Source organism: Anolis carolinensis, chromosome 4, assembly GCF_035594765.1.
Source record: "Anolis carolinensis isolate JA03-04 chromosome 4, rAnoCar3.1.pri, whole genome shotgun sequence".
Taxonomy (NCBI): Eukaryota; Metazoa; Chordata; class Lepidosauria; order Squamata; family Dactyloidae; genus Anolis; species Anolis carolinensis.
In genome coordinates, this window is record NC_085844.1 from 57,238,047 (window position 1) to 57,262,644 (window position 24,598).

The following is a 24,598-nucleotide window of genomic DNA, read 5'->3' on the forward strand; positions in this document are numbered from 1 at the left end:
ACTGCACATGCAGCAAAATTTGCAAGTACATTCTTATAATGAATGCACTCCTTTCAGCCTTAATTGGGAATTCCCTGATTCTATTCAATGGGACTAATCAAAAGATCTAATGAGGATTCTGCAAGACAATCAAGGCAATTCCTGGAATCTTTTGAAAAATAGGAAGGGATTAAGCAGCTGCGGTAGGAGCTGTGACAAATATTCCACGTGGGACAGCAAGTCCAACAAATCAAAAAGTCTGCAGCCGCGGCAGACAGATCAATTAAATCGCTGCCAGCAGTCCTTCACCTCAGTGAGGACTGTTTAACATACAGCCTAGTCTCAGGGTAATTATTCATGGCCGCTGACTTCCAGACTTCTTAACAGCTTTGCTAAGCCTTCAAAGCAAAGCAAAGCAAAGCTGCTACCTGGTTACCTGTTTAATGGGACCACCAGGACCCTTGAAAATCAGAGGAATTCGCAGACACATCCTCCTTGTGTCACCTAGGTACTCTCTTTGAAGAATAACTAGGGAAGCTCCACTCCAAACCTACTAAAGGGCAGGTAAGGAAAATGATGGCCTAAAACATTTAATTCCCTGAGTGAGAAGATAAGATTGCCCATTCTCCAGTTTGCAATGCTCACAAGAGTGAAATTTCCCACTTTGCAAGTATATTTGGTGGGAAAGTGGGAGAGGACCTTATCTGTGGTTGCTCCCAGACATTGAAACTCCCTTTCCTCCTTGTCCTTTCTCCAGTATGTGAAGAGCTTTCAATTCCAGCACATGTTCGAATACAAATTGTTTCACATGTAAATGACTTTCTGCTTCTTAAACTATGGGTCCAGACCCTAAATGGGGTTCCCTTTACTCAATGTTGGGATCACAAAAAATGACAATAGTAAAAAGTTTCAAAATGCCACCCATTTACACGAATCTGTTAACAACAATATGCAGTGTTTACAGTAGACACTGCAGAAAATGCTTCAGCTGTGCTTCACAAAAAAGGAAAATCAGCCAGTTTAGCAAGCTTTGCAAATGCTGGTTTAAAATCAGCAAATGTTTGATTTCTAAACCTATTTTATATACCACGGATCATGTTAAAATTTCTCACGCACAAAGGGGACACTAGTGGAAAAAGTTCACGAAGCCCTTTTTTGGAGTACTATGCTACTCTTATTCTAAGTTTCATGGACTTTATTTCTACCGGTTAATACTGTTTTGATCTGTTTATTACATATATTTTTAAGGCTCTGGGCTGCCTTATATCCAGTGTATTTTTTTAATCTATTGTGTCAGAAGCAAATTGAGAATACAGTTATAGTGTACAGATAACCCACAAAGTTAAAAACTTGGCATTATACTAAATTTCCTTTGACCAGAAGCCGGCCACTTTGAGTGCCTCTGGTGTCACTGTAAGAAGATCCTCCATTATGCATGTGGCAGGGCTCAAGACTGCATTTTAGTAGGTGATCTGTGGTTTACCTAGTGTAAAGAAAATAACATGAATTTTCCTTCAATCAGACACCTTCCACCAGAACATGAGGACAGCAGGTAGACAATGCATCACATATAAGCTTGTCCTTTCTCATATTTTCTTAGCCAGATCCTTTTTCAGACATAACTATTTTTATGTTCAAGATTACATCCCTTCATGAAAAGAAACTTAATAATCGAAAATGATGGGGGTACATACTTTTTCTAAATATTCAGTTTTTTTGTTTTCAATTCTCCTTATTTTAATGGGTATGCAATGCATATACTATATATTTCTTATTTTAAATGATTTTTCCAATTGTCTCCTAGAACAGCCTTGCATTTAAGACTATTACATAAAACTACTGATAAAAGAAGCTATTTCAAAAGGGTAACAATGAGACATAACTGGAGAAAAGATGAGCTTTTTCAGAAACAATTTATAGAAACTATCTTAGGAAACTGTTTAATCTATTTGAAACTGTTATTAAATGAACCTTGCTAAAACTTTTTAAATGAATGCGAATATTAAAATGCTCTTATGAAAATACGCGAGGTGGCTTCTTCCCTGTGACTAATAACATAGCTAAATAAGAAACATCAACATCAACCCACTCATATTTTTCTAGCATCTAAAATATATAGTGATGCTATTTTTACAGCATGACCTCTAATTGTTCCAATTTGGTAGTAATAGTCCTAATTAATACTCTTCTGTCCCACTTCTTCAGCTACTTTTAAAATGTCCCAGAATCTTTCCTCTCCTCCCACTTCGGTTTACTTTAATTGCTGCAAACTGAATTCAAAGTGCAGATTTACTTTGTAAACTCGCCAGGAAAGAGAGAAGTGACCTTCTTAAACTCTGTACATAAATGTCATGGTTCTTCTGTTTTTTCTAGTATTGTGTTTTCTTTATTAATACATTTTTCTGTCTTGCTGCTTGGCTGCACTCTAATAGAGCTCACCCATATGGGAAATATTAGAGGATATGCTACTATTTTCTACTATTTAAGATCCCATTAGGAAGAGTCACTGCTAAAGGACAGATTCCACCTTATAATTGTACAGAATCTCTCCCTGCTTCCCTTCCCCTAGTAGTTCCTAGTAGCAGACAGTTAGGTTAAAATATTGAAGTCTCTCCCAACATACACACTCCTAACGGAAGACACACTGGTTTCATTGTTCTTGCACCCCTTCTAGTAACTCTACCATGGCCAATATTTGGCAGAACACCATAGTGCTGCTTTCCACATGCGATCAAATACAACTGCTGCCCAGTGTGCATCCAGGAGAATGAGAGGATTAAAAAGAAAAAGAATGGAACCGCTCCTGTGTGGGCAGGTCTCCTGAGCCCATTATACTCCCTTATATGTCAGCTTACAAGCAAAACATTATATATAAATGGAGCTATTGTGAACCCAAAGCAGCCATTGTGGCTGCCACATAAAGTTACGGAAAAAGATGAGAGGAAAATTATGAAATGAATTAGGTGACCTCCATTGTCTTGTCATTTACCCATTAATGTGTTTGTGTGTTACTGTTTTTTAAGTGAGCTCCTGGATGACCGTATAATTGGGGTTCTCCATTTACCCAAAGTTAATAGAATAATAATAATAATAATAATAATAATAATAATAATAATAATAATAATACAACTTTATTTATAGACCGCCCTGTCTCCCTGAAGGGACTGAGGGTGGTTTCCAAACATATGGCAACCATTCAAATGCCCAAAGAAAACCATCAAGATAAAGCACACCAGTTACACTAACTGTAACTTAATAAAGAAAATGACGGCCAATAAAATAAAATAATGACCAAAAACACCTCATAAAATACAAGGACCCAAAGTTGCCAGAGATTTACTCATAACTCATAGTTGCCAGAGTTGCTCCCACTGTACATAAGGGTGGGCAATTTGTGACCCTACAGATGCTCTTGGCTTGTAACTTCCATGAGCACTAGTCACTGGCCATGCTGGCTGAATGGATAAGAAATACAATCCAAAGTATCTGATTGAAGCAAGTTGTTCTCCTCTATTGCTGCAATATTGTGTTTGTGAAAAAGTTTCATCCACTGTCATCAAGAGCTTAACCAAGAACTTCATTTCTTTTGCATCTTGCTTTTGTAGTTTAGGCTATAGTTGTCATCTTTCATGAACTTTCCCCCAGGCATGGGCAAATTGTTGGATTTCAAAGCCTTCTGTACATGTTATCTTCCTCAAAACCTGATCTTTGTTGATTGAAAATAAACTGTGGTTGAAGTTCTAGGAAAACTCCCCCCCCCCCCAAAAAAAAAAGCTTTATTTGTAAGTTTCCTTCTTGGAAGTTCTACCCTTCCAGTTCACTACACAAAAGGTTAGTAATTGATAGCTTGTTAATCACTCTTTCCATAGCATCTTATTGTCAGTTCTTGTTCCAGCCACATGGAAGACAAGCTTAATTGCTAATTAAATGCAGATGTCGTTATGCTTACAGCTGATGTACTGAAATTAATAAGGCACATTAGTTATGACTGATATAATTTTCTTTAGATCTACTACAAGCATGTCAAAGTCTGGATCTCACTAGTTTTCTGCTTTCATTTTATGTAGTAAAATAGCAGTATGCTCTGTCTTGCACTTTAGTTTCAAATGAGCTGAGTTATCAGTGAGGCACATTTTTCCTAGATTTCTCAAGTAGAACATCTTTAAGAATAAACTTTACTTGGATGACCTTTTCACGTTTGCATCAGGCTGGGCTGCTTGTTGTTTGTGGGAAATGCATGTTTACCATAATATTAAAGTCACTCTGCTTTTGTTCTTCAGTTCTCCTGCTGTAAAAAAGAACTTTATAGCTCTATGCTAAATGGCTTGTTATCAAGATGTGTATTTCTTGTCTGGTGCTTACATATATTGGTGAGTATCTCACAATTGGTTACAAAATCAGTTAATATCTTTGTGACAGTACAGCAGGAGGTAACAAAAATAGGGGTTGGGGAATTTCATTGAGTCCATCTGGGATGTGTTACGGGTCCAACTACGACAAAACCAAATCATCCACACGATCCAGCTAAGCAAAGACCCCATCAGCCCTACTGTACTGTCACCTCACCTTCTGTGACAGTGTTGCCAATCAGTCATAGGGCTCCATGGAAGCTCCTGGCTATCACAAATGTCCTATTTTGACATTAATAAAGGTGCCCTTGTAACTGGGAAGAAGGAAGAGTGGTGTCACAGGCATGATTTGGAGTGCAGGGAAAAGGTGTTGGCAGTGTCTTGTGTGGGCTGCAGACTGGTCTGAATCAGATCCAATCCAGCGGTCCACATCAAACTTAGAATCTAAAGGGAAAGAAACTTGCTCATGTTTTACTTTTGCATGCATTGACTTTTATCAAACCTTCCCACATATAGAATATGCTATAATCATCATGTTTACTTGGAATTTAAGTCTCACCAAGTTTCAAGGATATTTCCATCTTAGTAGGAATGCTTAGGAATGCTGTCTGACTTCTGCAAATCATTATCTGCATAATGCTGCTTTTAACTTTTCATTTATTAACACTGATGTATACAAAAGAACAAGGGTTTGACAACAGACATTGAAAATAATATCTTTAAGTAGCAGTATCTTTAAACTTTATAACTGTTCTTTAAAAAAAAATACAATGTCTCCATGTACTCTACAAGCACAAAAAATGGCATATCACATTAAAGACAAGAATATTGTTTCAAATAGCAAATGATAAAACAAAATTGGAAGCAGATTGAAGGCCCCAAGCTCCAAACTCCTGTTGAAACAAATTAAATGTCAATAAATGTCATAGTTTGTATCTAGAGCCAGAGTATCCTCTTGTTTGTTTTTGTTATATGTAATGAAGTTACATGCAATGAATGAGACACTGCCAAGAATCCTGATCATCAATAGCCTTTCTCAAAATCTGCCCCAAAGGACATTATTTTGGGACAGTTGAAAATGTACAGGTAATTGCAACAAGGGCTTTGAACAACAACTCAAGTGAAGACTTTCTCCCTGCTATGAGGAGTTGTAGCAGTGCTGGAACTGATGAAGGGGATAAACTGTAATGGCATGTATGTTCAATATAATTTTTATATATTTTTTAAAAGTTCTAATTACATTTGGGACCATGTATACTTGCTACAGAACTCAAAGATACCTGAGATATACCTATTCCACAATTCTGCACTGCCTTGGATTGGTTACATGTATCTGCCTGTTTAATCAAATATAAAGGTGGAATCATGGTCAGAATGTTAATTGCAGGTTAAAAATAACACACACACACACACACACACACACACACACACACACACACACACACAGAGTGGGCCACTGGAATTTGGTTCCAGGACCCTCAATGGATACCAAAATCAGTAATACTCTATAAACAACAAAATTAAAATGTGCTTTTTGGATTAAAAACCCTTCAAAGTCATGTATGGTGGAATCCATGGATGCTGAATTTGTGTATGTGGAAGGCTGACTTCGCCACAGTATCATCTATATTGGCAGCAGCTCTAAATAGTTTCAGGCAGGAGTCTTTCCCAATCTTATCTAGAGAAGTTGGAGACAAAAACTGGAGCTGTATACAAGCAAAACATGTCCCTAAGGTATAGTTTCTTTATTGTAGCAGTAATGTATAAAAAATACAGATTAAAGTGATGCTCATTTGCTTTGGATAAGGGAAGAGACGTTTCTGTGAATTTTGGTGCCTTTATAGCATGCAGAGCAAGCAAACACAAATAGATGTGGAACGCATTCCAACTAATGTCAGGGCTTATTGCAGCACACCATCTTGGAAAGGCAAATATAATTTGATTCTGCATGAAAACCTACTTGAAAGTAACTGAATCACTGAATAAGCGGTTATGATATGCTGTGATATTAAAAGATAATATGACTGTTGACTGAGCGAAGGCACTGAGTAAGGCAAATGAAAACAAACACAATATCTTGCTCCTATGCTCTGTGAGCAGAGACAAGCTGGAAGTCGTGAATATTAACATCACTATTGCGTCTACCACAGAATAGCATTTTAATGAACACACAAAGCAATGTTATCAGCCCTCATAAACTTCAATTGAACACACAGTGATAAGGTCTGTTTAAACTTGTCGTCTTCCTGATAACACGCACAGAGCCAGCTTGGGCCTTAGCAATGACCTGTGTGGAAGAGGCCTCTTTGAAAAGTTCAGATCCAATTGTGTAATGTATCTCATGTAAACAGCTCAAAGCCTCTGTGGCTGTTTTTTGTGCAGGGTTATGGGTAGCTGAAAGATGTCCATGTATGTGTGTGAGGTATGTGTGTATATATACATTTTGGTGGCACCAGTTTTAAAGGGCATTTTCTTCACAATGTCTCTGGCTTTGGTAAAGGGGAATAACCTGAGAGCGAAGGGTGCATTGAGCCAGAATGACCTTCAGCACTTAGATCTGCAAATATAGACAATTTCACAGGAGGGCTCGTGCAAAAGCCGAAAGAGCTCATCTTAACCATCACCATGACTGTTCACACAAAGGCAGTAGAGATAACTGAATTTGTCAGGCACAATATTTCAGTTCACTTCACCCATGGGAAGTTGCGGCAGAATTAAAGAGCCATGAAACTTCCAATTTTCTATAAAAGATTTGACAGCTCCTCCTGTTGAATCTAGAGCTGGTGAGTGGATTCATTCCCCCCCCTTTTTTTTTACTCACATCTCTCTGCACAGGAATAGTTCGGTTTTCCTGTTTTCCTAAACAAAGTACCCACCACGACACCAAATGGTAAAGTGCATAATTGCAATGATAAATTTAAGAGATCCTAACCCTGATCTCTGACTTCAAGAATATTGAAATATGCAGACTCAGAGAAATAGCTGAGCATGGCACAACATCGTGACCAAGATTCCCAACTCCCGGTGGGAGAGTGCTGCAAAAGTGATTCTGAAAGTCCTGGATAGTGCCAGTTTGCTGCAAAGCAGCACTGACATGATTTAGGCAAATCCATGTTTTATTACTTATAGATATATAACAGTCTTCAAAATACAAAGTCTTACTAATACAGTAGAGTCTCACTTATCCAACACTCGCTTATCCAACGTTCTGGATTATCCAACGCATTTTTGTAGTCAATGTTTTCAATATATCGTGATATTTTGGTGCTAAATTCATAAATACAGTAATTACAACATAACATTACTGCGTATTGAACTACTTTTTCTGTCAAATTTGTTGTATAACATGATGTTTTGGTGCTTAATTTGTAAAATCATAACCTATTTTGATGTTTAATAGGCTTTTTCTTAATCTCTCCTTATTATCCAACATATTCGCTTATCCAACGTTCTGCCGGCCCGTTTATGTTGGATAAGTGAGACTCTACTGTATATCATTTGACTGAAGGATAGCCCAGCTAAATGCTTTCCGTCTTAATACCATTTCCATTCATGTGAATTCATTCCTCTGTGCGGGACAAGGATATCTTAGTGGAAACTTCACATTTTTGTTGAATTCAGAAAACTGGGACATTTTATTGGAGCAAAAGTTTAACTGGGAAACCCCTAAAAATTTCAAATGGGTGATACTAATGTTTTTCTTACCAATGTTTTCATTCTATTGAACTAATAAAGTACATGATAGCTAGGGTTTTCTGATTTTGTTTGTTTGTTTTGTTTTACTAATATACTAGGATTAGGGAATCTGAGGCCTATCCGCCACACCTAGAATGACCAGGGATGTCTGGATCCGTAAGCTAGTAAGTAACATCTGGGGCTTCCTAGGAACTTTACATAAAAGATAATTGACATTTTTTTGCAAATGGGAGTATATTTCTGCAGATTAATACTGCAAAATTCAAGTGGAAGTAAGTAAAATATCCAATAATGTGAGATCACATAATTAACTATTGATAACAATGATTTCAAAGTGGAAGTTTATGGTAAGTTTCCTATGTAAAATATTAGTCAAATGCTAAGTGTGCAACATTATAACATTTTTTAAAAAATCATTTGAGTCAGGGACATTGCTAGGTTCTTGAAATGACAGCATTGACTTTTAGTTCCAAGAGCATAGACTTACATTTCAGCTATGCTAATAGACCTGGTATGGACCTGTATGTTTGAAATATATTGATTTTTAATATGATCTTTGAAACATTACGCAGCAGAAAATAATTACTCCCACCTTATCTAGGTCTCAATTCACAAAAGGTGGCTTTTAAAAGGTTTAAAGTTTAGCCAAATACTTGGCTTTGCTCCAATTTCTTTACAATTACAATGCATTACTGGCCCCTAGTGGAAGATTCAGGAAAGAATCATATGATGTAGCCATGCGTGTCTAATTGAACAAATTCAATAATTAGTATCTTTCGGGAAAACAACAACACTGTAATATACTTCACTGTATTTACACTGTCAAAACTAACAAAGCTTTGAAAATAAACCTTAACAAAACTTGGACTGGGTTAAACCGCTAAGCTGCTGAACTTTCTGACCAAAAGGTTGGCTGTTTGAATCCGGGGAGCAGGGTGAGCTCCTGCTGTTAGCCCCAGCTTCTGCCAACCTAGCAGTTCGAAAAAATGCAAATGTGAATAGAAGAACATTTTATTGATTAGCCCTTAGGCCATATCAAAGTACCAAGCCAAACAACCAGGCTTGAAAAGACCTGATTACATTCTATACAAAAATTAGATAAAACACATGTAACAATACAATAAATACGATAAAACTGAATGTATACATCATATTTCATTGCAAATGTGAGTAGATCAATAGGTACCACTCCAGCAGGAAGGTAACGGCGCTTCATGCAGTCTTGCCGGCCACATGACCTTGGTGGTGTCTACAGACAACACCGGCTCTTCGGCTTAGAAATGGAGATGAGCACCAACACCCCCACCCCCCCCCCGAGTCGGACACGACTAGACTTAATGTCAAGGGGAAATCTTTACCTTTACTATACACATTTATTTTTAACAATCCGAGGCACAATTAAATTACTCTTCTAAAAACATGCCAGCATTATCACTAAGAAAGAATGCTCAATCCACTTTTTGACATTTTGAAGTGGCTTTGAAAAAATGGAAGCCTTGCAAATAAAGCTTTTGGTTTCTCTTTGAACAAGTTTTTAAAAACCCATACAGATTATTTAGAAAAGGAACAGAAACTTGAGCAGCAAACAGTGATAAAAGGAGCATTTTCAAACGGAAACATCACTCGGTTTATCCACTAAAGATGTCTTTAACATGATCTTCCTGCATTATTTTAAAAACATGGAGTGTCCTGAAATAACACAGGGAAAGGAGTTTCTTGTCTCATCAATGCATGCCTCTCACACGCTTACACTCTCCCCAACAGACATAGCAAGATGATCTTTGTGTGCTTCCAAGTAATTTCTGACTTAGGGAGACTCTAAGCTATCAGAGCTTTCCTGCAAGGATTTCTTCACTTGTTTTCCTCTGAGACAGAGAAAGTGTGACTTGCTCAAGATCATACAGTGGGTTTCTACGGTTGAGCAGGTATCCAAACCCCGATATCTCAGTTCTGTGACAAATATTCAACTATACCATGTATGTTCACAACTTTTGTCATTTTAAGTAAAGAAAAAGAGAGGGGAGATGCATCTGCACCTCTGACTATATTGATGTTATTGTAAGAAACCTAGAATAATGTCATAAAAATTACTGAACAATTTTGAAATATATAGGTTCAAAACTGAGCTCCACTGGGTGTTTGCGGGCCAATAACATATTTCAATTTAACTTATTTCAATGGGTATTGCAAGGACAAAATATGGTCTAAAGCTGGCCCGCACAACATACGTCCCTCCAGGTGTTTGGGACTCCAATTCCCAGAAACCCTAGCCAGCTTGTTCAATGGCCAGGAATTCTGGGAGCTGGAAGCTGAAGGTCACAGGTCATGCAGGCCTGCTATAAAGCCATGTGTAATGCTCTGAGTTCTCAGAGGGTAAAGCATGTTATCTTTGCATCTGGTACCAAAGGTTCTGATTTTAAAAAATCTACATGTCATCAGAAGATGCTAGCCACAGATGCATGTGAAATGTCAGGAGAAAATGTTTCTGGAACACAGCTGTACAGTCCGTAAACCATACAACATCCCATCTACAGTAACCTGATTAAACACAAATAAGTCAGGGAACAATAGGTGCCATTTTCATGATCAATTGATAAACATTTTAGGTATTATCAAATGTAGATACCACATTCTAATTGATTTCTGAATTCTATATCCGATGACACTTCAATTCCAGAATATGTTGTCTACACCTTATTGGAATATAACACAACTGCAGGGAGAAATAAGGTTACTTTGAGCATTGACGTTGATGCGATGTAGATTGTGCACACCATAAGTTTCCTGCTGCCTTTTCTCACCATTACAATCTATAAGGGGCGTCACAAAACTCCCAAATACATTAGGTCAGCTATCTTTGTAAAATTGAAGAGTGAAATGGTATCTGAGGACAAGGATTTTATACAATCGATATATCATTTGTATGCACTTATTGGGGGGGGGGGTTAATTCCTTGAAAAAGGGCAAATTTCTGAATGACAAAGGTTGTGCAGTCACATTATTAAAAAATATTTCAATATTACCATTCATGTTTTTCAAAACAGAGATGTACAGAATTTTAAAAACAAAATCCACTATTACCATAATTAATTTTTTTTCATGTCAGGAGCGACTTGAGAAACTGCAAGTCACTTCTGGTGTGAGAGAATTGGCCTGTCTTCCAAGACAGGGAAGACAGGGAAGACAGGTGGACAAATGTCAGTGTGCTGGAAGAAGCAAAGTCCACCATCATTGTCCGAATGCCCAATCATCTCCCAAAGCAGTTACTATACTCCCAACTCGAGAACAGAAAACAGAATGTTGGTGGACAAGAAAAGATATTTAAAGATGGGCTTAAAGCCAAACTTAAAAATTGTGGCATGGACACTGAGAACTGGGAAGCCTTGAACCTTGAGCGCTCTAACTGGAGGTCAGCTGTGACCAGAAGTGCTGCAGAATTCGAAGAGGCACGAACAGAGGGCTTAAGGGAGAAACATGCCAAGAGAAAGGACCATCTTCCACCTGGAAACCGATGTCTTCACGGAACAAAAATAGGTCTCTTCAGCCACCTATGGACCCGCCCCCAAGACCCCACAATTGGAGGACTATCATCCTTGATCTACAAGGGATCACCTAAGTAAGAAAAGAGAGAATTGGCCATCTGCAAGGATGTTGCCCAGGGGATGCCGGGATGTTTTACCATCCTGTGGGAGGCTTCTCTCATTCTCCCGCATGGGGAGCTAAAGCTGATAGACAGGGGATCGCCGCGCTCCCTGGATTTGAACCGGTGACCTTTCGGTCAGCAGTCCTGCCGGCACAAGGGTTTAACCCATTACGCTACCAGGGGCAAAGAGAGAAGATAAAAAACGCTAACAAAATGATAGATAACAATGGTTCTCAACCCGTGGGTCCCCAGGTGTTTTAGCCTACAACTCCCAGAAATCCCAGCCAGTTCACCAGCTGTTAGGATTTCTGGGAGTTGAAGGCCAAAACATCTGGGGATCTACAGGTTGAGAACCACTAATATATAGCAAAGATGGAAATTGTTAGTCCCTCCAAGCATTCCTTCCCATTGGCTATGATGGCTAGAGCTACTGGTAGTTGTGGGTACTAATAGAGAAGAACATTAAGAATAAAAGTATTTAACATACATAATACATGACAGACACATTCAAATAACTACACATTTATTCATTCTACAATTAGGAGAGTCACATTCACATAACCAAAAACTCATTCATTCTGATATTTGAGGGAAGAAATCACACTAAAATGATCATTCATGTTTTATTAATGAAGTACATTAATTTGCATGCATAAGCTTTATAATGCATCCTATCAAAATAATTATGCAAGAATAATTTTTATCATAAAATTAATGACATCCACATAAATTAAAATCTGACATAGTAACATTAACTGAAACACTGTTTTTAAGGACAGCAAAGATAGGTTGTATGAACACAACTCATACAGTGCTATGAAATATACTACATTAACCAAACTCTAGAAACATTTTGGGAAATCCTAGGCAGATGTGCATTTTGGAGTGCAGGAAATACCAAATGAAACAGCCTTGCTGTATGGTGAACCTTGTTCAAATTATTCTGAAGCTGCAGTCCCTTTTGCAATTATCTGAGCACAAGTCTTTTTGCTCACATACTGCCGTGGTTCAGCGCCACTTTGCTGTATCATATCAAGTGAGAGTTAATCTAGAACATTTCTTTAGTGTAGTAGTAGAGACCAATGCTATTTGGCACACCACCATAAGTGGTGGAAGAAGAGCCCAGGGGAGGACAGCCGAGGTGCACACTGCTCCTCAGGGCCTTCTGGTCACCAAGGAACTGCCTGTACTAATGGATCCCTGCTTGCCTAATATATTATCAGGCTGGAACAGAAATTACACCTCAACGATGGCTTGCTCAACACAGAATACTGTTAAAGGAGTTAAAACAAATTGAAACCCCACAATGCACCATTGCTTTTACGTAGGGCTGAGATGTTAGGCTCACTTGGTGGGGAACCCTCGCTGCTTATTATCGGGCAGACGATTTTCCCCCTCATATAAGCAGGACCATACTAGCCTGTTGAGCATTTGGCCGTGCCATCAGCTTGGCCATGCCATCAGGAGCCAACCTGTTGGTTAGTATCTGTGGGGAAGAGTCTAGGAACATCACCTCTTTCTCAGACTAGGTTTCAGTATTGCCATTACCAATCAAAGCCAATGGGCAGCTTTTTGTAAGAATGTAATGTATGACAAACAATTTTGTTAAAGCATTAAGGCTGCAACTCTGGGCATGATCAATTGGTGATGAGCCCCCAATGAATATAGGAGGCCTTACTTCCAAGTAACCATGCTTATGACCAAGCTTCGATCTTAAAATCCTTTTGAGTAAAAGTCAAGATGTCTGAAAAGCTTTCAAACCATTTTTACATTTATGAAGGTTGTACTACAACTCTACCAGAATCTTTGAATAAGAACATATATATTTTTTAAAAATTCAAGGAAAGAACATGAGTGTACAGTATTGAAAAGTTAACATCACCCCCAATGTATTGGGATAGTCAAAAGGCAACGTGGGAGGCACCTGAAAGCTACAGACCTGACATTTTCCCTTGTCAAGTTTCAGTATAGCACAGAGGTGGGCCTTTTATGCAATTTAGTCACAGACAGTGTCTACCAGGCAGTTTGACAGTGTGAAAGCAGACAGCTTAGCAAAACAAAGGGAGGAAAAGTTTAGAGAAAGGAAAATTAAAAAGCAAGTTTTGGTCCAAAATGTCTTGTAGTAAGTACTAAACTAAAAGACACAAACAGTCCAACAGAACTGAGGCACTGGAGAAGAACTGAGAGAACTACCTATATGTAGGGCAGCTAGCCATCTGCTAATGTACCAGATATGAGCATTATGGCTCTCACTACTATCACTGTGCTCATCCCCCAAAGTAAGGTTATTTACCCATATTATTTACTGTTTCTTTTATCCCTCCTCTTGCCAAATAACACACACAAGAACAACAACAAACTTTAGTAAAAAAAATGTGGCCAACATTGTTCACTATGAAGTTAATTCAATCAAGATGCAATAGTTCCAGACAGGAGGTAGTAATGTGTGATTAGTGTTTTGATAAAGAACAAGGGATTGATAAAAAAATTAACTTGGGTTAGAAACCAGTCTAACCCACAACGTAGACACAAAGAAATTGAAAGCTGTATCCAATTAAAAACAAAAATAAACTAAGCATAGAACCCTAGCATAAGAGTTTCTGACCTCTAAAACATGTCAATCATAAAAGTGTTATCATGCCACTTTATCTTTTTATAGATATTACAGGGCACCACACTATTATAAAAATGAAATTGCTTTAAAAATAAAAAAAGATAGAAACTATATACTGATGTCGCTGCATAATCCACATCTATTTCAACCTGCTTGTAGTAATCCCCAAATACGGATCAAACAAATGGAGGCTGCACAGTAGGGCTCCTTGCTGGACTCCACCCTGACATTTGCAAACATATTGATATGAACTTGGAGCTTAAACTCTTCTGAGTATTCCTCATTTCAATGGGTGCTTTCATTCCACGTGTGCAAAAAGGAGGCAAATACGTATCTGCAATCAGATGCGCAGGGAAGCCCCTGAATGATATGGATGCCTATTATAAACTGCTGAAATAGTACAATATGCAAGCTGTCCAATATTATTAATATTATGCACACATCCATTCACTGATCCACACACCAGTTCTACGAAATAATTCACATCTTTCCAAGCAAAAATCTCTATTAAAATTTGACAAGCAAATCCAACAATAATGCACATTGACGTTATATTGAGAAGGCACACTTCGCTGACATGTTACTCGATTCCAATTTGGGACCAAGCTAGAACTGATTTAGCTTTTATTGACAATTAATACATTTGTGCATTTTTTCTAGCCTATGCCTTTGCACTCATGTTTCTACATAAAATGCTGTAAACTATCCCAGAGCTAATATTTTACTGTATTAAAAATAATTCTGTAACTATGCATATTGATGTTTTTGCTTGCATACCCAGACTGTATTCATTATCTGAAGAAGCAACAAAACTCTATTATTCCATTTTCAATTTTAGAGCTTCTATAAAATTCAGCATTTCAGGAATCTACATCAGGAAAACAATACCTCCACTTTGCCATTTACCTGGTTGTATTTGTGCAAGGAGGAAGCACAACCATATAAATGACAAGCACATGTTTTAATCTCAAAGCAAAGGGTAATTCTTACAAGAAGGGAAGGGGAAATATGGTTTTCATTTTTCTTGCACTATGATCCCAACTCAAATTGCAAAGAGAAATATGTTTACACATTTCTTGTCACATCAGGTTTGAACTTAGTACTATAATGCAAACACCAATGGGAAAATGGGATTTGGCATCTATACTTTGGGGGCCACAATGTGGGGGAAAGCTTGCTTTATATACGGTATAAACATTTAAAAATACCTTTCTACTTTATGACTATATACTCTAAAATAAAGTTCTCAGCAACATATGAGCATGTGTTAATAAGGAATTGGTTTTAAGTATATTATTAAAAATGCACAATGGCACAAAGTTGAGAAGAGTTTTCCCTAGAAGTTTTTAAGGAGGGGAAAGGCATCTTTCCAGTTCTAGAGCTGAGTCTACATCAATCAAATTGTAAAGTACTTTAAACCTCTTTTCGGAGAATATATCCTTAAAAATGCAATCATACTGTATTAACTACATGGAACAGTTAACACAACAATGAAGTTCTTTGCATCTCAGTGCCATACCTAGCCCAAGTTTTTTTTTTTGGGGGGGGGGGGAGGGGGGGATCTACCTGCTGAATTTCACGGCTTTATGAAAAAAGATCCAGTTCTCTCCACCCAGATGAAGGAATAGCAGGCTCCCAGAGCTTCGAAAAAGCTCACTCGCATTATTGTCCAAGTGTTTCGTGTGGAGATCTGCATAGTCCACAGACCCAGCAATCAACTGTAGCTCATTCTCTCCTCACTAGTGTGTGCATCTAAAATTTTCTAAAATTGATCCTTTCTGCTGTGTATCAAGAGAACCAAAATACAGACTCCAGCCATTGAATTGCACAGCTCTTCTTATGGTCTATTGGCTATGAAGTGGTGCTTCCTCCTTCATTGGTTCTTATCTGTAAAGCTATTAGGCAACACAGATTCAATGCAAGGAGCCAGAGTTGAGATGCTGGAGAGACAGCATGAAGGAAACGCACTGCTACCTTGGCAGCTGATCAGCCCTTGACAGACGAATTGCTCTGCCCATAAAACTACTTTTTCCAATAAGGGCGAATCTCACATGATTCCTCGAGAAGGACTGCAATTACAGCTTTCTGAAATGTACGTATTGTAACATAGTTTGACAAAGCCATCCACCTCAGGTTTGTATTTACACTTTAATAAAGGTATAAATTCAAGTCTCCATATCTGACTTCATATACTATAAAAGTTTAACAAGATACATATCAAATAAATTAAGAAAAATTAAAACCAATGTAGCATTTTCTGTTGACTAACGGATGTTACAAAAACATGGTGAACAAAATGGTATAAAATATCATCAAAACATCAAAAAAGGTTAAGAGGTACTAACATAACGAGTGTCCTACTTTCTTATACTAGATATGAGGTTGAGAGTGGCACCTCCCGTCCATCTTTTCAGACATGAAGTTACCTACACATGCCTATGCAAGAGTAAGCTTTGTTGAGTTGAATGGGAATTACTTTGAGGTAAGTGTGTAGTTCTAGTCATTTGTTCACAGAACTACATGCTTTACAAAGTATTGCAGAAATTGAAGGGGACAGATGATACAAAGTATTTTAATAAGTTTGTCATTCAGCCTTCTTGTCTGTGTGGTTTATCACAGTACACCACACGTTACTTTATCAAGGGAACCCACCATCAATGATATACAACATTATTTTTTCTGTGTGATTCCTTATCTATAAAAACTTAGCTTTCAAAATCAAATTGACTCTAAATGCTTGGATAAATCTATCTTAAGTGTTAGATTGATTTGATATGTTAGATTTGACCCAATGCATGTAAGCCTTTCCCCCCAGGAAAATACCTGTGGAAAAAGTTTATCAAATTGGAATCGGCTAGTTTGGTTTTGAAACGGAACTATACAATTCATTATGCAATCATTACAAGAGTTGTTTTATACATTTTATCATTTTATAAACTGGACTAAGAATCGACATTTGACATATTTATATTTCATTCCAATACACATTTACCACTTGTATCATTTTTAAAAACTTAACTCTAAGAACCATTAATTTTGACGTAAATTATAGACAGATGTGCTTTGGTATCATAGTTCAAACCTGTCAGAACAAAATCATAGTAAGCACAGTGTGATTTATTCCCAGGTATGCATAGGACTGCAACCTTAGTCATTTAGCTATAGCAAGTAGAGAATATCTGGACACTCCAGGAAGTCAAGATTTAAGATTCTAGGTTTTCAATATTGAAGAATACTGCCAATTTACGTGATAATACCATATGCCTTCACACCTGTTTCTATCTATGAGCAACGTTCCTAATACATGATCAAAAGTGTTCCAGTTCTGAAGATATTTGTAAATTAAAAAGTTAATAAAAATAAAAAGCTCAAATCTCTATGGTACAAATCACATACATCAAATACAGAATGTTCCTGCAAGCAATTCCCTTAATTAAGTAAATTTAAACAGGGATAAAACCATTTGTTAGAGAAAAGGCAATTCATTTATCTATTGTAGTGTATTCCTTCACAATGCTTAGAAGAACTTAATTGGAAATAAATATAAAACTGGTGTTATCTGCCAATTAAAAATATAAAAAAAAAATTTTCAGCCACACATTCATTTTTAATAGCTGCTTTAACTTATAGATATCTATCTACAGCCTACCATGGAACAGTTAGAGCAAATTGCTCTCCTGTGTCCACTTACATTAAGCTTTGAAGTCAACTCTTATCTCATCTTACCCAATTTAAAGAAAACTCAGCAACCTATTAATGACTGTCTTAAGTTATTATGAACAAAATGGTCCCAGTGAAGTTCAAGAGTATTGACTAAAAAAAAAACAATTCAAGGGTAAGGTGCAGTCTGCAACAAACAGGAATACTCTTATAGGAAAGCCTCTTGTTCAAGTTCTTTAAATTCTTGCTATATTTTTCTCTTATTGCAGAACAGCACTCAAGCGTAATTCTGACCCATGGATTGGACACCTATTTAGTCATACTTAGAGTACATCTATTTAAATAAATGAATCTAGAGTGAGTTATCAGACAAGTCCACTGACTGCAACGGCTCCACTAAGTATGGATCCAATACTACAGCTAGAATGATTCTAAGTATCTAAATAATATTATATGCTGCAATATATGTCTTCATTCAGATTTATTTATCACTTGAAAGACTTCTGAGATCCAAACAGCTCTATGGGTATACAGAAGCATTTGCCTGGCATACTGTTACTTTTTATTATCAGAAGCAGCAGTATGTGTTGCATTCAGCCTCATGTTACGAGTCTCCCTGCTTTAGAAGTTTATCAGCTGTCTTATTCTAGACAAGGGTAGGCGGTGAATTTCCAGATGTTCTTACCACAACTTCCAGCAGTCCTGCCCATCACAGGCAACTACTGGGAGACTATGCAGTCCAAAAGCATTTGGATAGCCACAATTGCTCACCTGTTCTAGTAGAAATGGCTACTATGTGTGATTAACCTAGCAGCCCCTTTGGTTAGGAGCAGATTTATTTGTACTCTTGTTCTCCTTCAAGTTATCTTGGAGCACAAAAAAGTATAGGCTTTCAGATTTTAGAGGCAACGTGTAATACTGAAATATCATTGTTTTTATTCCTCCAACTAGCTACAAGGCTTAGCTTGCTGCTGCAATTCAATATGATACTACTGTGAGAAAAAAAACTTTACAATGGATACAATTTATAGAGAATTAAAAATATTTATACATAAAAAACAACCAACGGTATAAAAATCAACACTGCTGAAATAAAGAGTTCACATATATATATATAAAACTAGCTTGGGGGCGGCATTGAGTTGTTTTGGATATTTTGAATGGGCCCATTTGTGCAGATCTGTGGCTGATGGGGTTTTCAGTGGGAGGCAATTTGGGTGAAGGTACTGAAAATCCCATAATCCTTTGTCCATCCTCCCCCAAACTGCTGCAGCATGTGAAGTGTGTCATTTGGGATATGTGTGCCAAGTTTGGGTCTGTTCTGTGATTCGCGGCAGTTGCAGTGGACTCTAGAAGTGGGTGAAGGTACTGGAAGTCCCATAATTCTTGGTCTGTCCTTCCCCAAACTGCCCCAGGATATAAAGGGGGTCATGGAAGTTCTGCGTGCCAAGTTTTGTCCAGTTACGTGACTGGTGGGCATCGCAGTGGTCTGTGGAAGGCAAAGCAATTAAAAGTACTGCAAATCCCATCCTCCATGGCCCATCATCCCCCAAACGGCACCAGGACATAAAATGGGTCATGGGGGTTATGTGTGCCAAGTTTGGGCCAGGTCCGTCATTCGTGGCGGTCACAGTTGTCTGTGAAAGTGGGAGCCAATCAGAACGCTGCCACATACTCGCAAACAAACATTGACTTTTATTATATATATAGATAAAATATCAAAAGGGGAAATCAAGATTGTCCCTTTAACATAAAGGGGGTAGGGAGAAGGAGAAAGGCAAACAATATAAAACAAACTATGCTGTTAAATAATCTTAATTGGGCTAGCTTTCTTGATGTAAAGAGTGGCTGACCACTCAAATACTGGTTTGTGTTGTGGTTATCAGCACTTAAAATGCAGCACGCTCCATAGCATTACATTTTCATGAAATCTTTACCTACCACTAAAGCTTATGGAGATTCAAATAGCAAAATATAGTAATAATGTGACAGACTAAAGGAAGACACTTTATAGTTTAATACAATAAGATTCTTCGTTCAATAGCCTTCCGGCAGATGGGACACTCGCTCATTCTGTCACCACAAAGCTGACATGTTCCATGGCCACAGAGAAAGATCATATTCTTCAGACGATCCAAACATACAGGGCACATGGTCTGTAAAAGAATAATAAAGACATGGAGCACTGGAAGAAAATAATCAATAGCAATAGTTCATTATCTTGTTTATTTTCATCTAAATAGCTTTGAAGAAAAGAAAATCAGACTGGAGTAATGTTTAGAGTAGCTTAACTACTACAGCACTTTAAAACATCCTGAGCACTTCACACAGTATGTGCATCGATTATAGGAGGCAACACCTGACCTCCTAGGGAAGATGTAATTGTATGTTATTGTATAAGATGGAGAATATTTGGAAAGGTCTGAGTAGCCATCAAAGTGGCTGAGAATGTAATCTTGTCCATACTGCAAGCAAACCTTTTGGATTCTGTCTGGAGAAAGGGAGATGAGTCTTTTCTTGGTGTCTATGAGGAATCTGGGGTGAATGAGTGACTAAGGTGGAGTCTTCCTCTTGTTGACTGCAAAAATATGTTGTTTTATAGCACTACAGAGTTGTGGCTTCTTGAAGAGAGGTTGATTTTATAAGGAGACAGTAGAAGTACTGCAGTCTCAACACTGCTTAATTAGCTATAATACGTTTTGGCAATACTCAGGGTGCTGCTGCTTCACTGAAGGGAATTGCTTTGAATTGAGAGAGGGGGTTCTGTGGTAACAGAAACAAAAATACTTTGAGAAAATATGCATGGGCACATGACAATAAGATTCTGAAAGGGCCACAGACAGAGGGAAACCCCATGGGAAGAGAAATTCCTAAATGGTCTGGAGGTTTGCCATCCGGAGTTTTCTGATTTATGTATCTGAAATATAGAACTGGACGGACTCAATTCTTCTTTTTGGATATGCCAAAAAAGGATAGAATAATCTTTGGGAAATACCACTTCCCAGATCTAAGAGATGGGATATGACCTGCTGAATGCTTGGTCCTTTGTGCGAGATCTTGATGTTGGAGGCTATAAAAAGTGAGATATTGGGAGTATGGTAAAACAGTATGGAGTAGACTTTGATTATAGTCCGCAAAACCCACAGTTCTGAAGCACAGGCCTCCCAGGCACTGGTGAAGGTGATTAGCCTTCATTTTATCTGGCGGGCTGGGTAGTCACAAGGACTTTTCATTTCTTGGTGGGGGATCTCCAGGTTGAGGAGGTCGGTTGGACCGTCCTTGCAGATGGTGTGAGAATGGGGATCTTGCAGACTAAAGTCTTTAAGGCAGGAGAAAGGCAAAAGAGATTAAAGGACTGGAAGGTTGTTTACATTTTCATTTTGCTTCCTTCTTTTGAAGAGAAGCTTTCTTCTTAACTTTGGTTCCTATGAAGGTGTTTTAAGAGCATCTTTCCCAAAAACCCACAAAGTACTAGTACAGCAGATTGAGCCTAGGTTTGCTCAAGATTGTATGTATGCATTTCAGTGCTTCAGCCAAACGGATGGAGCAAGATGAGAATAAAAATGTGTCTCTAGTGGTTTTTGCTATGAAGGCTAAGTATTTATAGATTTTTAGAAGTGACCTATACAGAGATTTGCATTTAAATCTTAGTGAAAATATACTGAACCCACAGCATGACCACTTTATATATCAGGGAAGCCTGAGAAGAGGCCTTCCCGATGTCTTATGAGAGTGTTTAGGAGTTGCAGGTGCCCTCTTCTCATTTGGAACTTTGAGAAGAATCTCCTTGTTTCTCATATGTAAGAATGTGTGATTATTCATAGACAATATCCAAAGCATACACGGATTTGTAGGTTATAACTAACAATTCAAGGTATGCCTGAAAAAAGGATGACAGCCAGTAAAACTCTGGTAATGAGTCATATGCTTCCTGTAGCCCGTCTCAGTAAATAGTGTCAGCATTTTGAGCCAGTTGAAGTTTCTAAAAAATTGTATTTTAAGATTTCACTGTCAATAAGTGTTTTGACACAACAAATACAGTACACAGTTTAAGAAAAAAATATATATTTTTGTGGCTCGTTTTTATTTGTTTAATTTAAGCAAGAGTTACTCTAAGGACCCGAGCTGTGGTGCAGGCGGGAGAGCAAGCCAGCTGCAATTAACTGCAATGAATCACTCTGACCAGGAGGTCATGAGTCCGAGGCCCGCTCAGAGCCTATGTTTGTTTGTCTTTGTTCTATGTTCTATGTTAAAAGGCATTGAATGTTTGCCTATATGTGTAATGTGATCCGCCCTGAGTCCCCTTCGGGGTAAGAAGGGCAGAATATAAATGCTGTAAATAAATAAATAAATAAATAAGGAGACATAGCCCAGCTCTTGTTCTTCTGAAATTTAGTCTATATTCATTATTTTTATGTTAAAATTGATATAAAGATAACATTGTGAGCTGAATCTTTCTGCATGCTTTAACCAAATATTTTCATTTTTTTTACAATCTTAAGTAAAATAATCCTTTAATTTATTCTACAGCTGATGACAAAATACAGTGGAAAATGCACCTTTTTTTCAATGCATATAAAACGTATTTTGAGAATGTTCATAGAATGGCTTCAGAATTCCTTTGGTATTTATCTCAGAAGTGTATTTGTTTTACCTGTTCCTTTATGTCCTGCAATTGCTGCTGCAATTTCTGTACATCAGCATTGACATTGGTATTGTCCTTGTCTTTCTGCAGAACAGGGATGTTTCCACTTGCTACACATTGCAGAGAAGAGAAAATGATGACATGAAATGGTTGCAGGTAATAAAAACAACAACAAAATGAAACCTACTTACAAGTTCTTTCTAGCCTATTAAATGCATAACCGTATCGCAATTACAGTTTTAAAAACTCATAAAGCTTGCTTGAAACCCCTACAAAATCTTATCAAATATGTTTTATAAAGATACTCAAATCGTGACTATGAATCTTATAAACTGTTTTTCTATACAGGACTGCATTTGCTGAAAATGACTTGGGAATTCTTCATTAATAATACTGGAAATTGTTTTATTGTTAATAAGATATTATTTCAAAATACAGGAGAGAGCCAATGTGGTGCAGTGATTTGAGCATTTACTTAGGACTCTGGTAGACCACTTAAAATAATCCCTACTTGGCCACAGAACTTGGCCAGTGGGTGGCCTTGGGCAAGAGACACTCTCGCAGCCTCCTAGAAAAACAACAGTAAATCCCCCTCTAAACAAATATTGACAAGTACACAAAGTTTCTAATACAGAATGACCCCCATATCCGCAAGGGATAGATTCCCAGATAATACTGAATCCTACTGAAAAGTGTTTATAATTCTGTACTCCTCAACCTATAATCTCTGAACACTGAACTACAGCATTTTCTAGGATTCTACAGCCACATTTAGCAGCAGTTCAAAAAGGTTCAAGATGACCTGCAACAACTTTCTTCTAAAAAACTGAGGATAGTATTTTAACCTTTCCAACATTAAATACTCTAACTATACTCTCACAGAACCTGACAGTCCACTACAAAACAAACACATTTCTAGCTTTCCCCTTAATTCAGGGTGACACATCCCTGATAATTGCAGGATTTGGAAAACAGTGATGTGGGACCATCCCAACATTGGTTCCTAGCTCTGTTATACTTTGAGATGCCCCTGGAGTACTATTCTTTCCCAGATCACAAAGTACTAGGAAGAAGTATAGTAATCCCTGCATCTTCTCCAGTTTGAAGTGAACTATAAGGTCATTGGAAAATGGGAGCAGCAGAGAAAAGAAAAGGGTGAAGATGAGGAAATGACACGAGTCATAGGCAGGGTAGGGCTAAACAAAAGAAATAACTCACAGATATCATCTGTAGCATCTTCTTGACCTTTCCCACCACAGCACATAATAAAAGGCACTCTTCGCTCTACCACTGCTCGACACTGCACACATTTTTTCATTAGGCTGGCACAATCTGCAAGAAATATGTACAGTATCAACTGCTGCTATGGCTTAAACCAGAGGTGTCAAATCTGTGGCCCTTCAGCTTGTTTGGCCTTGAAACTTTCAGAAGCCCTAGCTAGCTTGTCCAATGGCCAGAAATTCTGGAAGCTGATGTCCAAAATATACCAATTTGACACCAGAGGCTTAAACAAATTTAATAATCCCTTTAATAAATTTCACTTTAAGAATGGAAGACCATAGATCTTAAAAATATATCATATTCCTTGCATATAGTTTCCATCAGTGGATTCTGAACCATCAGGATCAGAAACAAGACCCATACACAACTGAGATCCTTCAATTTACAGGCTGAAGATGAAACCTCTGACATATGAATTTAAGATTTTTTTCTTACAAATAATAATAAAAGTCAGTCAAATTAAATAAATAATTTCAATCACATGGAATAATTTTAATCCACCAAAAGCACTTACTTTCACAAGCACACATGTGTCCACAAGGCTGGAACAATACTGCAGCTTTTTTGTCTGAGCACACCACACATTCTTCAATCTACAAAGATATAATGATCACCCTTCAACTTTTCATACATTAGTATGTAGTTTTTTTTAATCACAGGCCAATTAGGATAAACCTTTTTCAGGATAAACTGACAAATGATGAATAAAGATAAAAATCATGAAGCAGAAA

At 37.7% G+C, this 24,598-nt stretch overlaps 1 protein-coding gene and 1 long non-coding RNA gene across 2 annotated transcripts in view; one reads left to right on the forward strand and one right to left on the reverse strand.

The window, feature by feature from the left end:
- Positions 1–271: 271 nt before the first annotated feature.
- LOC103278532 (uncharacterized) lies at positions 272–8,476 on the forward strand. The gene is made up of 3 exons (XR_506119.2): positions 272–543; positions 4,260–4,349; positions 8,123–8,476. It is a non-coding gene; the product is annotated as an uncharacterized LOC103278532 (long non-coding RNA).
- Positions 8,477–16,410: 7,934 nt separating this feature from the next.
- The window catches only part of mib1 (MIB E3 ubiquitin protein ligase 1), a 56,034-nt gene continuing 47,846 nt past the window's right edge, over positions 16,411–24,598 (reverse strand). Inside the window, exons 18-21 of the mRNA XM_003219650.4 lie at positions 24,382–24,460; positions 23,805–23,918; positions 22,596–22,696; positions 16,411–20,097 (exon numbers count right to left, since the gene is read on the reverse strand). Of these exons, the coding sequence (XP_003219698.1) occupies positions 19,957–20,097; positions 22,596–22,696; positions 23,805–23,918; positions 24,382–24,460 (435 nt within the window). The 3' untranslated portion in view covers positions 16,411–19,956. The remainder of the gene's footprint in view (positions 20,098–22,595; positions 22,697–23,804; positions 23,919–24,381; positions 24,461–24,598) is intronic.